The following is a 15,521-nucleotide window of genomic DNA, read 5'->3' on the forward strand; positions in this document are numbered from 1 at the left end:
AAGACAAAATAAGGTGGCAAACGAGCAAGTGGATCACGGCATGAAAAGAGAACGAGGTACACACGATCATGGAAAGCCATAACACCAAAGGGTTACAGATGAGATGCTAGTCTGAAGGGCTAAACTATGTATATTTCTATTAATCCTTACTATTTAATAGGATGAGTAAATGCAAAAGTAATTGTGAATATCTGTCTGCCTTTCTGTCTGTCTATCCACCTGTCTTTAACCTTTTCACGCAAAAGCGGAAGAGGAAGGAAACGGAGCTAGTTTAAGACACTGGATCATCACTGGAAAGGTCATAAGATAGTTTTCATTCAAAATTGCATAATTTCGCTAATTCTTTGCAACCTTATCAATCTCTTTTTACAGTACAATCTATAATTATGTTTAGTACCCGGAATTCGTCGCTGTAATGTAGGAAGATAAATCCCTTCCTAACAACGTAATGCATAATTTAGCCACTAATGCAATTTACTCATCCTTGGGGTCATTATTGATTGGCAATTTGTGATTGGTTATGTTTAGCTTACATTGGATCGGATTATCGAATTAACGTTTACTACTTAGGCTTAAGACTATCAAGTACTTATAATTTAATTAAGGTATTAGAGGCATGACGGTGGAGCCGTGGTGGCCGAGTGGTTTGACCTATGGCCTCTCAAGCAAAGGATCGTGGGTTTAAACCCCGGCTCGCACCTCTGAGTTTTTCGAAATTCATGTGCGGAATTACATTTGAAATTTACCACGAGCTTTACGGTGAAGGAAAATATCGTGAGGAAACCTGCACAACAAACCTGCGAAGCAATTCAACGGTGTGTGTGAAGTTCCCAATCCGCACTGGGCCCGCGTGGGAACTATGTACCAAGCCCTCTTGTTCTGAGAGGAAGCCTGTGCCCAGCAGTGGGACGTATATAGGCTGGGATGATGATGATGAGTCTACGATAAAAAAAAAAAGATATGGCATCTTCTGGCCTAGAATAACACATAGGCCCGAGTTTTTCGTACAACTCAAATGAAGACCACGATGTAATTCAGGGGAATTTCCAAATTAAATCAATTACCGCAGATAATAATTTAAACGAACGAATCCGCAGTTTAAATATAGTAAATCAAATCAAATCGTTACAAAACATCCGTAAGCAAATAAAATAATGCACCTTTCCTTTCCGTTCGCACTCACCCGAGCCCTAAAAATAGCCATGTAAGCGAGAAACTAAAGCAAGACAAAAACTAAGACTGGACACATTTTGAGCGGATAACGTTTTTATTGTTAACAAGCAAAGAGCCGTGGCCACGACGAGCGACGATGATATCTACTCGTATGAATGATGACTTCGTGCTGAGCCTCTGGAAGCAGACGGCTGCAGCGTCATGAAACCTAAGACAGGGCACGAATATGGAAATTACGGGTTGTCGTTTTGAAGGATGAATATCTAATCGATGCTGTTTGCTTTCATTCCTAAGACATTTGAAAAGTTTCACCTTTTGTTTTAATGTCTTCAAAAAAGGAAGAGGTTCCATGTTTGTTTATAATGGGATCCTTTTGACTGCCTTGATTTTATTAGTCATAATGTAATGTTTGTCAGAATTATTGTTAGTCATAATTTTTTTCCGCTGAAACCGTACTTTTTTCATAAATTTTTAAATGTTTATCCTGTAGCACTCTATAGGTTAGGTTATGTTTATTTTACAATTCTGAAAAATAAATAGTTTCAGAGAAAAAAGAGTTATGTCGAACATTACATTATGACTAACAATTTTCGGCCAGTTGATTTATAGACCCGTTTATAATATTTACTATGTTTGTTCGTCAGTTAAAAGTCAGTACAAATTTTAAATCAAGCAAATGAAGAAATTTAAATGAAGGGATGCATCGGAGTACATATTGAACGTATAAAAAAAAGATGACTTACTTAAATACTTAGGTAGTCATAACTAGTCCTTATTTAATCAACATACTTAGCCAATTAGTTTGGAGCATAAAAAAGTAGTTTTGTAGATAAAGTGTATTACTTTCGAATGCAAACTGATTTGAGAAATAATTACGTATGTATTGGTTAAAAATACCAATTCAGTATTACGCGCGTTTTGATCGTCCTATCTTATATAATAATTTACATTTTTAAATGTTACATCATTCTTCTCAATTGTACAATGAACCCAGAAGTTTTATATCTTAAAATCAAATATTTTAATACGAAATCGTTTATTTTCTGATAAATGGACACATTTGCATAATGACTATGAAAGCCTTATCAATATGGCAAAAAATAATCAAAGTTGTCAATTAACTGAATTATAAAAATCTGCCTAATGAGGTCGTAAGCATGTCATATATTTTAATCTAGCGACGTTTCGTTTTAATCGTTCCGGCTTCTTTATGTTCTTGTATCTATGGCGGCGACCCGTAAGCGGAGATAAGGGGTCGACGTTTTTAGCACAAAGCATTTTCTGTTTCGGACCCTTTCTTGCAGGTTACTTGACTCGAAACGTGCCCGGGAGTAGGTACTTGTTTACCGAGACCACCTTTATCAAGAGCCGAGCAATATTTTCCCCAGATTATCTTAAAACGCCTTAAACGTTCAACATTCTCTAACAGATGTGATTCGATGTCTTATTTTACAAATAATAATCACGCTTTTAAGAGGCTACACCCAAACACGGCTTTTAAAGATAAACATTTAGAGACAAACGATGCTACATAAATCTGATTCAGTCAATGACGGCTTGTGAACAGAACTGGTTCTGTTTTTATGTGAACTAATGGAAAGATATTAAACTTTCCTTGCAATTTTATTTATAGATATAATAAATAAAGTCTTAATAATATAGGCTGACCGTAAGCAATTACACAACGTGTTATTTTTAATTTTCGTTAATTTTAAGAAGCACTGGAGAGCACTCTTCTGTCCTCACTCTTGCTGTTGAAGAGATAATCAAGAATGAAATAATTAAGCGCAGTAAAACAAAGTGGTTTTAATTCCCACATATTTAGCGAAAGAAGTTAAAAACTGAGTTTTTAATATCTGTCTTATAAATATGTAGTACGTAACGTGAATGTCACTCGTCAAGTTAGGAAATGTTATATCTTGTCCTTCAAAAATGACTGTAAGTTGTGCAAAAAAAAAAGGTTTGACCAAGAAGTTATTTACCAGTTACTTAGTTTCTGCCAATGAACTGAGCCGCCGTTGAAGTTGGCGGAATGAGAAAACTGTCTTCTACTAGAAAGTACCCGAATACTTTTAATTTTTCAAAGAATGTTCCAAACCAAATCCAACACGTTAATCACCGTAGGTTGCATAGTTTACTGCCCGCGGCAAGTAAGTGGAGTGGTGACCGTTTATGCGCAAAAGTCCAAAATAAAGTATCGACTCAATAATAAGCGGGGCAGGGTTCACTTAGCAAGCGTAAGCGCTAATTTGCGTGCGCTACTGTCACATACGCAGAAATTAACGGCCAGCGCTATACTCATAATGTGTGCATTTTACTTCCAAGTTGAGAATTGTAAATTTTGATTAAATTGAAACCGACTACAATACAATTTGAAGTTATGGGTAAAAGAAGGCCAGAGATAGTTTCATTTGAGCACAGGAACCGCAGGGAGAAATAATTCAAATAGTAATGAACTACTTACGATCGTTAGAAATGGTAAGTGCTCTGTTTTCTACCGCCGTTAAACGCAAACAGCTTCACATCCTTCATTATTGTACGTAAGAAAGCTTCATAAAAGTAGTGTTAATTATTTTTTCTACTTAAATGGATTTAAATATTTTGAATGCAGTCGAACAGCAAATGTCCAATAATGGTAAACATTAAACAATACGTACGCACTATACAAAATTAATACACAATAAGATAGTGAAAAAGAATAAGAATAGTGAATAACGTAGTGTCGACGAATACACTTACTTGGGCCAGATAGTCTCCTTCGAAAACAGACCAGGCAAATAAATTGATAAACGCATTAAAAATGCCTGGAGGAGCTACTGGTCCATGAAAGTGCTAATGAAGGGCAAACTTCCTTTAACCCTGAAACGCAAGCTCGTCGATATGTGTATCCTGCCCATCCTAATCTACGGCGCTTAGACCTGGTCTTTGACTGAGGCTCAGTAGTCTAGACTCAAGATTTGCCAGCAAGCTATAGAGCGGAGTATTCTAGGTGTTCGGAGATCTGATAGAATCAGAAACACTGATCTGCGCTCCGGAACTCAAATTGTCGATGTGGGAATGAAGACCGCCAAATTAAAATGGGACTGGGCGGAACACGTCTGCCGCATGAGTCCGGATCGCTGGGTAAAGTAATCACCAATTGGTTTCCATGCGACGGACACCGGAGCAGAGGCAAACCTAGGAGGAGATGGCGGGACGACTTCGACCGATTCCAATCAGATTAGCAAGAGCTGGGCAAGAGTAGAAACGAGTGGAATAAGAAAGGGGAGGCTTTTGCCCTGCAGTGGGACACATTATAAGCTAGCTAAAAAAAAACACTGAAAGAACTTACTTGTAACAAAAGAGTTTTATAAGTACAATTCTGGGTGTCTAAAACGATCACCTATTTAAAACCATCGCTCCTTGTATCTGGTGTTGACAGCCATATATTTCCATAAAACAATAACGTTGTAAAATTTTTGTCCAAACTTCCAATTTATTGAGGCAGTAATTGCGGTGAAATACTTTTGTCTATCGGTGCTTGGCCCTAGTTTTATTGTGCTCCGTAAACTTTGAAAAGATATTTTTTTTGCTGCGGGCCACAGTTACTGTCCACACATTGTTAATTTCTTCCGACGGTCGGGAATTTGTTTTCAACGGTTCCCTTTAAAAAGTGTCAAAGAGAAAACGACTGGACCAACAAAGCATTGAATACGACGTAAAAGGTTTTCGGTTAGAGTTAATAGAATTGCTTGCAATAATACCTCGCAGGAGTCGTTTCATGTTTGGTTTCAATTTGGCTGCAGTTCTCCGTTGTCTTATTTTACAAGTGTCATGCTGAGTTCTTTCAATTAGTTTTAAAGCTTCCGTTCGCTGGAATTTATCTTTTTGGTCAACGAATTTGTCAACAATTATTAAACGTCCCATAGTTTACGTTTATATTTTTAATGTTCAAATAATTGGAAATAGGTACTGACTTTTTTAAGTAGTAGGTACCTACCTAATAAAAATTAACGAACGTTTTCAAAACTCAACAAACTTGCTAGTAGTAATAATATAAGTTCAATCGCATCCATATGGTCGTGTGAAGTGCCCAGTTAAAATCAGCCTTTTGTAGATTAAAAGCTCGTAAATATTATCGATAAACGGAGTCATTCTTCCACATAAAAGGCATGTTGAACTTAGTTCACAGATACTGGACAATGTCAACACGCTTATGTAACGTTCCTTTGGGAAGATCGCTCTGAGATGTTTTCGGAGTCAGTTGTTGCGAGATAAGTGGTAATATTATTGTGTTTGATGTCGCCTTGTAAATATTGGAACGTCACATAGGTACGCGATATATTGACATTCAATATTGACTGGGAATATCTATTTTCTGGACTAGGTGACCTTGCTATAAAAGACCTCTTTTCTCGGAATAATTCACCCCAAACTATTTCGAAGGATGAGGTTTGATAGTTTTTTTGTTGTTTTAGTTTATTCAACCCGATTTTCGAAGTTGGAATAGCTTTTATTTAGATCAAATTTTTGAAAAAGATGTTTGTCAAAGGTTTGTACGAGTAGGCTATTTTAGGTTCACTTTATATAAAATATTTACGAGTACAGTCTTGGAATGAAAACGAGTTTTTTTTTTACCTTAATCTTCTTAGATGTCTGATGTACTGGCAACAAAATTCGTACCTATAAAGTAGCAGTCTCTACTCATAGAAACCCGGGAAGAAACTTAAGACAAATTTTAAGGCTATAGAGTTGGTGAGCCCAGAATGTCTCCCACGGTAGGAGCAATTCGAGCCGCTCGTGTCGAATCATCCGATGGCCCGCGATTAGCCCGAGGTGACGCATGATAGCGCTTCTCTTGAATGAACGTGTTTTTGTGTCTAACTACGCATTTTGGATTTTGTTTCTTTTTGTGAAAGCTATCTTGAATGCCTTAACAAGTTGATGGCGTATTTGATGCTTATAATAACTAATAATATTAGGATATACGCAATAAGCTACTTTATGAATCAACTAGTTTTTTCCCGCGGCTTCACTCGCGTTAAGTTTGCGGTAACATACATTTACTTTCTACCATCCTTTTTCGTGTTTTAGTTGATTTTTCGGAGATAGACAGACGTTGTTTCAAGCAAAGGGTGCAAATTTTAAAATTCAAAAATAAACCTACATACGTAATTAATTATAATTCATACCAACTTTGAAACCCTGTTTCGCTGATTCGGGGGTGGAATTTTAGAAAACGTTAAAGTACTACGCATTTCTTTTCCCCGCGACTTTATACTCGATAGGTATAGGATTATACCCCTAGAAATTGTAAAGTTCCCACGGGACAGGAATTACTGTTATGATCTATTTTAATATTCTTAATTGTCGATGAGAGACACATTGTAGCTTTCTATTATTGAATGAATTTTGAAAATCTGGCCCGAAATTGAATTCACTTTTTTTTATTCTGCGGAAAGTTTGCATTAAAAAAAGTAGTCTATATATTGTAAAATTTCGTATCTGTGCTATCAGCGCTTGAGGAGTTCCGTCATCAGCAGACGACCTGGCTGCAGCATCAGGTGGTGTATTCATATAAAGGCATTGTCATTGAAATTTAACAATCATGTAGTATTTTGTGTGTGCCATCAACTATTGAGGAGTTCCCTTCTACGAAGACGATCCTGGCCAATATGACCAGGATGTCAAAAGTCAAAATATCTTTATTCAATTTAGGCTATAACAAGTACTTATGAATGTCAAAAAAAAATGACACTGCTAAATTATTGTATTGTTACCAAATTTGCATCAGTTTGCCAAATCTCCAGGCCCTAGTTTCATTAGTTTAGCTTGTGCGTTTTCTGATTCAGTTGGTATATAAAATCCACTTTATTCGTTTTATCCCGTAAGGTTTTCGGAAAATCTTGAGACGTACTAGGCAAAACGCGGACTGAGTCTTGCGAGTACGCGTCCACAAAAAGACTAGATCCAAAGACTAGGTCCACGAGTATCTACGAGTACTTAACTCAATTGACTTATTTGCTTAGTTTGAGTTGAGACTAGGTCACTTGGTGTCAAGTGTCCCATGATATTTTTTATTTATTTATTTAAGTATTAAAAAATACGCTCCCGTGATTGCGTATACATCGTACTAGTTTTAGTCGTTTTACGAATATTATCGAACAAAACCTAATCGAATTCCACGTCACACTTCACACTTCATATTTTTTTAATTTTAACTTATATTAAATACCGACTAAAAACTTCCCTTCATACTTCATACAGGCTTAGGACTGTGAGCAATTTTTATAAATTTTTCAATTAAAAAGTGTACATAAAAGCTTGTTTTCAAGTTGGCGGAACGATGTCAGCCGCCGTACTTTCAAGTGTTTCATTCAAGTCCAGCTGCTTAAATAAGTTCATTTTGCTTAGCATCACTTAATGTTATTTTACAAAATGTCAGTCATTGCATTTTGAATGAATCCAAGTGTCCGCCCTCGTGTCAAAATTTTGCATTAAAGTACAATGGAAATAAGTTCCCTGAGTCAGCAAAAAGTTGTATTGGTAAGTGATTTAATCTTTACTGTTCTGAAACTGAGTGGTCAAAAAGACGAAACAAGAAGCTTAAAGTTAAAATTATACAACGTCACTGATTTCGTTACTCTCGTGCAATTTTCGTAAAACTTATTCTAAACAAAAACTTTTAGGTAAGTAGAGATTTTAATGTTATCTAAGCCATTATTTGGATTTTTACGTCTGACGCCTATTTGCCGCTACTGTTCGAATATAAAACTACGACCTCCTTTGAGATGAAACTTGAGGAGGCGAAACCAACGAATCACGCACCACATCTTTTACAATGCATAGCCAACTAATATTTTTGAGAGTTTAAACACGCGTGCCATCTGTTGTAAGCCGATGCAGTGCGGTCCCACCCGTTGTCGTAGCGAGTCTCCCGCCCCGCGCCCCTCCCCTCTCGACACCCATGCGGCTTTCGTTCAAACTTCGTAGGTCAGTTACCGCCCGACCGCAGGGGAGCATGGCTGCGTCAAAAGTTTTACCGCGATCACGCACTCTGTGTTTACATGCGCTGTAAAATAAGGTGTACACAACAACAAAAACTTTAACAAATTGGACTCAAGTGACAGAAAGTTTTAAGTACTACTGTATGTGATTACCAAGTGACCTATGTACTTTATTTCCATGTGAAAATGATCGAGAACTTATACGGAATGATTTCGTTAAAAGTTTGGATGTGTTTGGTCGTGATGGCCGGTGCGCGCGCACGGTCCGCCCCGCCCGCCCCCACCGGCTGTCAGTGGGACTATTCGGACGCAAAGTTGAGTGAATCAAACTTTCTCACGTGTAACATCAAAACCATCGGTTCAGCAGACTTTTTGTTTAAAAATATTACAACCGCGCAGGCGTACAACATCAACAAGTTAAAGCTTACTTGTACCGATTTGCTCTTCTTCGAAAGTTCTCTGCACATGAATACTGGCAGTTTTCTGGGGCAACTTCGGAAATTAGAGGACTTGCGCATTGAATACTGCAAAATTCGTTACGTTCCTGCGACAGTTCTCTCTCCGTTGCGTGATTTAACGAGTTTAACACTACGCTCTTACAATACGGATTGGCCTGCAATGACTATGGAATTCCACGCTGAAAGTTTCCGTGGCCTTATGGAACTTAGATCATTAGATCTAGGAGACAATAATATTTACATGTTGCCCTCTGAGGTTTCTGTCCGCTGTTCAGTTTGGAATCGTTGAATCTTACAAACAATAGAATACAAGACATATCAGAAATTGGCTTCTCTGACTGGGGCAAGGGACCAATTGCACCCGGCAAATCATGCAACACTGGGTTGAAACAGCTCGACATATCACACAACAATATTTTAAGATTGCCTGATAACGGACTTTCTAGCCTCAGATCTTTAGAAGTCTTGAATATTCATAACAATCTTATTAATGAGATAGGCGACAGAGCCTTTGTCGGTTTGAATTCATTAAAAATTTTGAACTTGTCTGGGAACAAGTTAGTCGCTGTCCCTCCAGAACTATTTCAATCGTCGCGTGTTATAAAGGAAATTTCTTTAGCCAACAATTCTTTGGCAGTTTTGGCCCCAGGATTACTAGAAGGCCTAGATCAAGTTGAAAAACTCGATTTATCAAGAAATCGACTAACAAATGATTGGGTTAACCGGGACACTTTTGCTGGACTAATTCGATTAATAATTTTGAATTTGTCTCACAACTCTCTTGCTAGATTGGACCCAAAATCGTTCCAGGATTTGAATAATTTACAAGTTTTGAACTTAGATAACAATGCAATAGAGACTATAAGCAATGGAGCCTTTGCTGAATTGAAAAATTTGCATCAGCTTTCAATCTCAGATAATAGAATCAAATCATTAAATGAACATATATTTTCAAACTTATTTGTTTTGAATCAACTTTATCTTGATAATAACAATATCAACAGTATACATGAACGTTGCTTTGAAAATATCACATATTTACAGGACCTAGGCTTGAATGGTAATAGCCTGAACACAATTCCTGAAGGTATTAAAAGACTGAGATTTTTGAAATCGCTGGATGTTGGCAAGAATAATATAACTAAAATATCCAATACGTCATTTGAAGGATTAGAAGAACTTTATGGGCTTAGACTTGTAGACAATCAAATTGAAAGCATACCCAAAGACACTTTTAGTACCCTGCCTTCTTTACAAGTCCTAAATTTGGCTTCCAATAAGATTACTACCATTGAACAAGATGCATTTTTGTCAAATCCAACTTTAAAGGCAATTCGATTAGATGGCAATAAACTGACAGACATTCGAGGAGTTTTTAGCAATTTGTATACCCTTGGTTGGCTAAATATATCTGACAACAAACTTATTTACTTTGATTATAGTTACATGCCAGCAACCCTTGAATGGCTAGATATTCATAGTAATAATATCACAAAACTGGATAATGAGCACAATACGCAACAAAATATTCGAATGCTTGATGTCAGCTACAATGCCTTAGAAAACGTCGATGAAAGATCAATACCTGATTCTATTGAGATCCTTTTCTTAAATAACAATAAAATTCACACGATCCAGCCAGGTACATTCTTACAAAAACGAAACTTGGAAAAAGTTGTCGTGACCGAAAATAAATTGAGAACTGTCGAATTATCAGCATTTACACTGCCTCATGTTGCTAAACATAGATCATTGCCAAAATTCTTTATTGGAAACAATCCATTTGTATGTAACTGTCACATGATTTGGCTTCAGAAGATAAATTTATGGAATCATATGCGACAATATCCGAGGTTCGTCGATTTAGATTCAGTGACATGTGAAGTCGTTAATAACAAATACGGAGGAAAGGCCAACCTAATGGATGTTCCAGAGACACACTTCTTATGCTCATATGAGACACATTGCTCTTCAAGTTGTTTTTGTTGTGATTTTGAAGCATGCGATTGCAAAATGACATGCCCAGAAGGATGTTCCTGCTTCCACGATAGTAACTGGAGTTCGAACGTGATCGATTGTTCCAATGTTGGTTACACAGACATCCCAGAAAAAATACCAATGGACGCCACAGAACTTTATCTTGATGGCAATGATTTCGGTTCACTGAACAGTCATCTTTTTATTGGAAAAAAGAAACTTCACAAACTTTACTTGAATAACAGTAATATAGCAACAATAGATAATGATACTTTAAACGGACTTCATGCCTTAAATGTTCTTCATCTTGAAAATAATCATCTAACTGAGTTAAGTGGCGGAGAGTTTTCTCAAACAAAACATTTGAGAGAGTTGTATTTGAATAATAACCTCTTGACAAATGTAGCGAATAAGACTTTTGAAAACTTGTCAGCTTTGAGAGTGGTATACTTACAGGGCAACAAAATCCTTGACCTTGACAAAAAGTTGGCAGCTGTTACGCAATTAGAGAATACAAACGTTGAGGGAAACATATTTACTTGTACGTGTGATAATGTGTTGTTACTTCAAAACTGGATCAAGAAAAATAATCAAGATCCCTTAGAACTGTTGTGTATTGATGAAAATGGACTAGTTTCTAACCAAACCGTGTTTGACATGATGGACAATTGTCGTGATTCAAGTGTAGCGGACAACATAATACCTACAGAGAATCAGTTATATCGTTATGATGAAGTGAGCACGATTAAACTAAACTTTGTGCCATTATTGGCCGTAGTTTTAATAAGTGTTATTCTTATTCTATTGTTTGGTGCCTTAGCTTTCTCATTTAGGCAAAACGTGCGCTTATGGGCTCATTCCAAATATGGCGTCAGGCTATTTAAAAGTGCTTCTATCCAAGAAAGTGAGCTAGATAGAGATACAATGTACGATGGATACGCTGTGTATAGTTTATTAGACGATGATTTTGTGTCTAAAGTAGTAGCTCCAGAATTGGAACACTCAGGTTATACAATGTGCTTTCATTATAGGGACTTACAACTTGCGCCCGAAAATTACTTAAGCGAGCAAATAACTAACGCGGCTGAATCAGCCAAAAGAATTCTTATTTTTGTATCATTTAACTTCTTACAGAACGAATGGTCTAAAGTGTCCTTTAAAGCTGCTGTAAAACAAATAATTACTTCTATTCACCCATCAATCAGACGCCATAGAGTAGTATTTATTTTAACGACGGATGTGAGTGCACTTAATTTAGATTTAGATTTCCAAAATTACTTAAAATCATGTAACGTCCTTTTGTGGGGCGAAAAGAAGTTTTGGGAGAAAATTCGTTTTGTAATGCCAGATATCTCAAATTTGCAGTATAACAAAGACACAATGAATTACAATCACAATGTGTGTCCAAACGGTAGACGCCATCCCTCCCGATATACCGCTTCCCCGACAGCGCCAGAGCATTGGTATAAATACGATGCGATTCCCCCAACCACCCCGATTGCGGCTGGTAATGTTGGCATTAACATTGAAGATGATACATCTATGTTGACTAATACTACATTGACGAGTCAAATTCCAGATGGTGAAAACCTTCACCATAGTTACATTTCAATTGATACGCAGAATTATGAACAGCCGTACGGTGGACGGCCTAGGCCACCTCACACCTTACGTAAACAGCCCGTCCATAGTTCCCCATCAATGCTCGATGAACAGGGCTATTTGCAACCCCGCTCCTCGGTACACGAGTGCCTCCCACAAACTCACATTACCACGCACAGATGATAAGATGACTGACGGTTGTCGTTATCGTCTAAAGATAAATCCTAATAGAACTTCACATTCCAAACGCATGTGTTGCATTCGTACACAGCATTTTAAGTTGGTCATGCCTTATTTATATAACTAATCGTGATAATCTCACAAGTGTTTGGTTTCATAATTTGGCCAAATATTTGTTGAAGAATTGTTCCTTATTAGATTACATGAAAGTTAGATTATATGTAATGAGACTGTACTGTTAAAATTGCATTAAAGTAGTCGGATGCCTTATTTGTCTATAATATAATAAAATGTGTAAACTTTTTAATGCGAATATTGATTGTTATTGTCCACTAAGACTGATCTGTTTAAAATTGATTATGTATTGCCATTTGATATGAATGAATTGATTAATATGAGTATTTTGGTATAGTATATTATCTCATTGTTACCAAATATTTTTTCGATAGCAAATGCGAATCGACTTCGAGTGTAAATTATTATTAGCGGTATGAAAATTATTTTAGTTATACTAGTCACTAGTTAGGAATTGAATAGGATTAAGCTTTGTACATAGTTTGTAAATATATGTTAAAATAATAACTGCAAAACACCATTAATTTGTGCAAGTTTATTTGCCTTAAAATGTGTAGTATCTGATTCTAGAGGCATTTCAACCTTTGAATAAAACATAGTAGATAATTAAATAGAGGCACTTACATATTTCATTTTGTAATTGTACCTATATTATATTTGTCGACTGTTACAATTCTACTAAAGTAAAAATAAACGATATTATGAAATATTTTTCTTGTTTCTTTTCAACTTGCTACAAACGATTTCTCTATAGCTCCCATCAACTCATTACAAAGTTTGTTTTAAACTTAGCGTTACTTCCCCACCATCATTAAGTAGTTAATTTCAAATCCCGCTCATTTATTACTAATAAACTTTGTGGTTTGTGTAGAGAACAAAGGTGGTCAAGAATCTTTTATTTCGCCGACGGCAAAAACTAAGACACTTTGTTGTTAACCAAATATCGGCATATAACCGTTAAGACCGTTGTTTTCTCGCAGTATTGAGAAATACTCATTTCTCAGAGCGGATCGCTCATAAAAAAGGTTCAAAATAATTTCGGCTTGCCGACAATCATCGCAGGCCATAATGATGGTCCCTTTTCAGGTAGAAAACGCTCCCAAGTCATATTTCAACCGTCACGGATACACTATGGGAGCTATAAAGGAGATTTACAATACATTCTATATTCGTAACTAGTTAGAGGTGTATTTATGTGACCTTCTGTCGGACACGGTCCGAAGAGCGGTTATTGATTTTTTGTAATAGTTTTCGAAGTGTGAGCGCAGTCACTGGCAACATATGGTATGACATGCTTTCGATGTCGGACCAGTCAGGTTTTAATTTTTTCAAACTGTCCAACCGATGGTTCCATGGCCAGTCAACCTACTATATCCTTAGTTGGTATGGCGGTATATTGACGCAACTGGCACTGCCTGTATCGTTAGCACAGCAACAAAACGGCCTGTCACAAACCGTCATGTCATAACGAGCAGTAAAAAAATAAGGCACATTTTTTTTTGGATTAGCAAATACATCTACTTACCTAAATACTCACGTGTAAGTTCAGGACAAAACCACTATTTTTTTCTTTAAAGATCAATATCTCAAAAACGTAAACCGATTTTGATAAAACATGTATAAGAACCATCACTAGAAAACCTGATTTCAAATAAAAAACTGTATTCAAATCGGTCCACCCATTTAATGCTACGATGCCACAGACAAACACACATAGCGGTCAAACTCATAACACCCCTCTTTTTGCGTCGGGGGTTAAAAAGAGTGACGCTCTGACTGATTGACTGATACAACGCACAGACATCCTAATCCACTGGAGCTAGATGCATAAAAATTGCTAGATACATTTTTTGAGGATCATAAACGTGATAATGTATTCGTGGCTTTCTTTCCTATGGTTTTATGAGCCCGAGATGTCCTACCAATTGGACCACCGAGAAATCTGACAAACTAACCCAAAGTCTTAACCAATTGCATACGCCATTAATTAGTGACGTGTGGTACCATCCATCGCATTGATTATTATAATTCACAGCTCCTACGATTCAAATTAGTTGGAAAGGCGTAAGAAATAATGTAGGTACTACTATTGTTCTAAAAAATATAAAAAAACTAAACGCATTAAAGAACTTTATTCCTCAAATACTCATGCTAAACTTTAAGTTAGTATGTTAAAGTAGTTACACATTCAAAATATTAAAATAATCAACAGGCAGTAAAAATTTGAATGTAGACAATATTTTTCATTTAAATAATTCACTACTTAAAATTTATTTCTAACTAAAATCAAAGTTTGCATCATAGAAATATTTAATAACACGACTTGTCCCCAAAACTATCCAAAGGCCTCCGACCCTTTTCCACTTATCACAATAACTTCAAAAGTTTATCACATTATTTTTCCGAAGTCCCCTCTAAATGTATTTAATCCTTGTCAAATGCAGGCTTTCGTGTCCAATCTTTTATCTCCAATACGGTTCCAAAACTATATCAGACTTGAAGATACCTGCTATCAATATCGGGTTATTGGTCCTATCTTTGGATTTCACGGTTAACCGCTCCATTGCTCAGACGATCATCCCCAACGTCTCCAGGAATAGATAAGAAATCGAGCAGATATCAAATCGAAAGTTCTTAATACGACTCTAGTTTGCTTTTAGAAATGATAAAGTTTTATAAACATTGATAAATAATATGGGGACTAATATAAGCCCTGACTATTCTGCCCAAAACGTTATACTTGCTGTAAATGTTATATTTGGGTAGTAGGTATTAGTGGTTTATCATAAATGGGTCCATATCGGCTCGCATACTTGCTGAAAGCCCGCATGTTATGGTTATCAGAATGATCGTTTGTCATAACTCTTTTTTCTCTGAATCAAATAATTGTTCAGAATTATTACAAAACAAACCTAATCTAATCTAACCAACTATAGGTACACAGGTTTAAAAAAATCAGAAGAATTTAAGGTTTCAGTGAGAAAAAAATTATGACAAACGATAATTCGGACAATCATTACAGTATGACTAGCGAAAAGTATGCGAACTTTAGCGCTCCTATCATACATGT

The 15,521-nt window shown here is 36.5% G+C and overlaps 1 protein-coding gene across 1 annotated transcript; it reads left to right on the forward strand.

Moving 5' to 3' along the window:
• Window positions 1-8,154: 8,154 nt before the first annotated feature.
• Window positions 8,155-13,160, forward strand: LOC141436491 (toll-like receptor 6). Its single transcript, XM_074099499.1, is given in 2 exon segments — window positions 8,155-8,871; window positions 8,874-13,160. Coding segments are annotated over 2 exon segments (4,032 nt in total). The 5' UTR covers window positions 8,155-8,345; the 3' UTR covers window positions 12,380-13,160.
• The last annotated feature ends 2,361 nt before the right edge of the window (window positions 13,161-15,521 follow it).

This window comes from Choristoneura fumiferana, chromosome 16 (genome assembly GCF_025370935.1).
Source record: "Choristoneura fumiferana chromosome 16, NRCan_CFum_1, whole genome shotgun sequence".
In the NCBI taxonomy this organism is placed as follows: Eukaryota; Metazoa; Arthropoda; class Insecta; order Lepidoptera; family Tortricidae; genus Choristoneura; species Choristoneura fumiferana.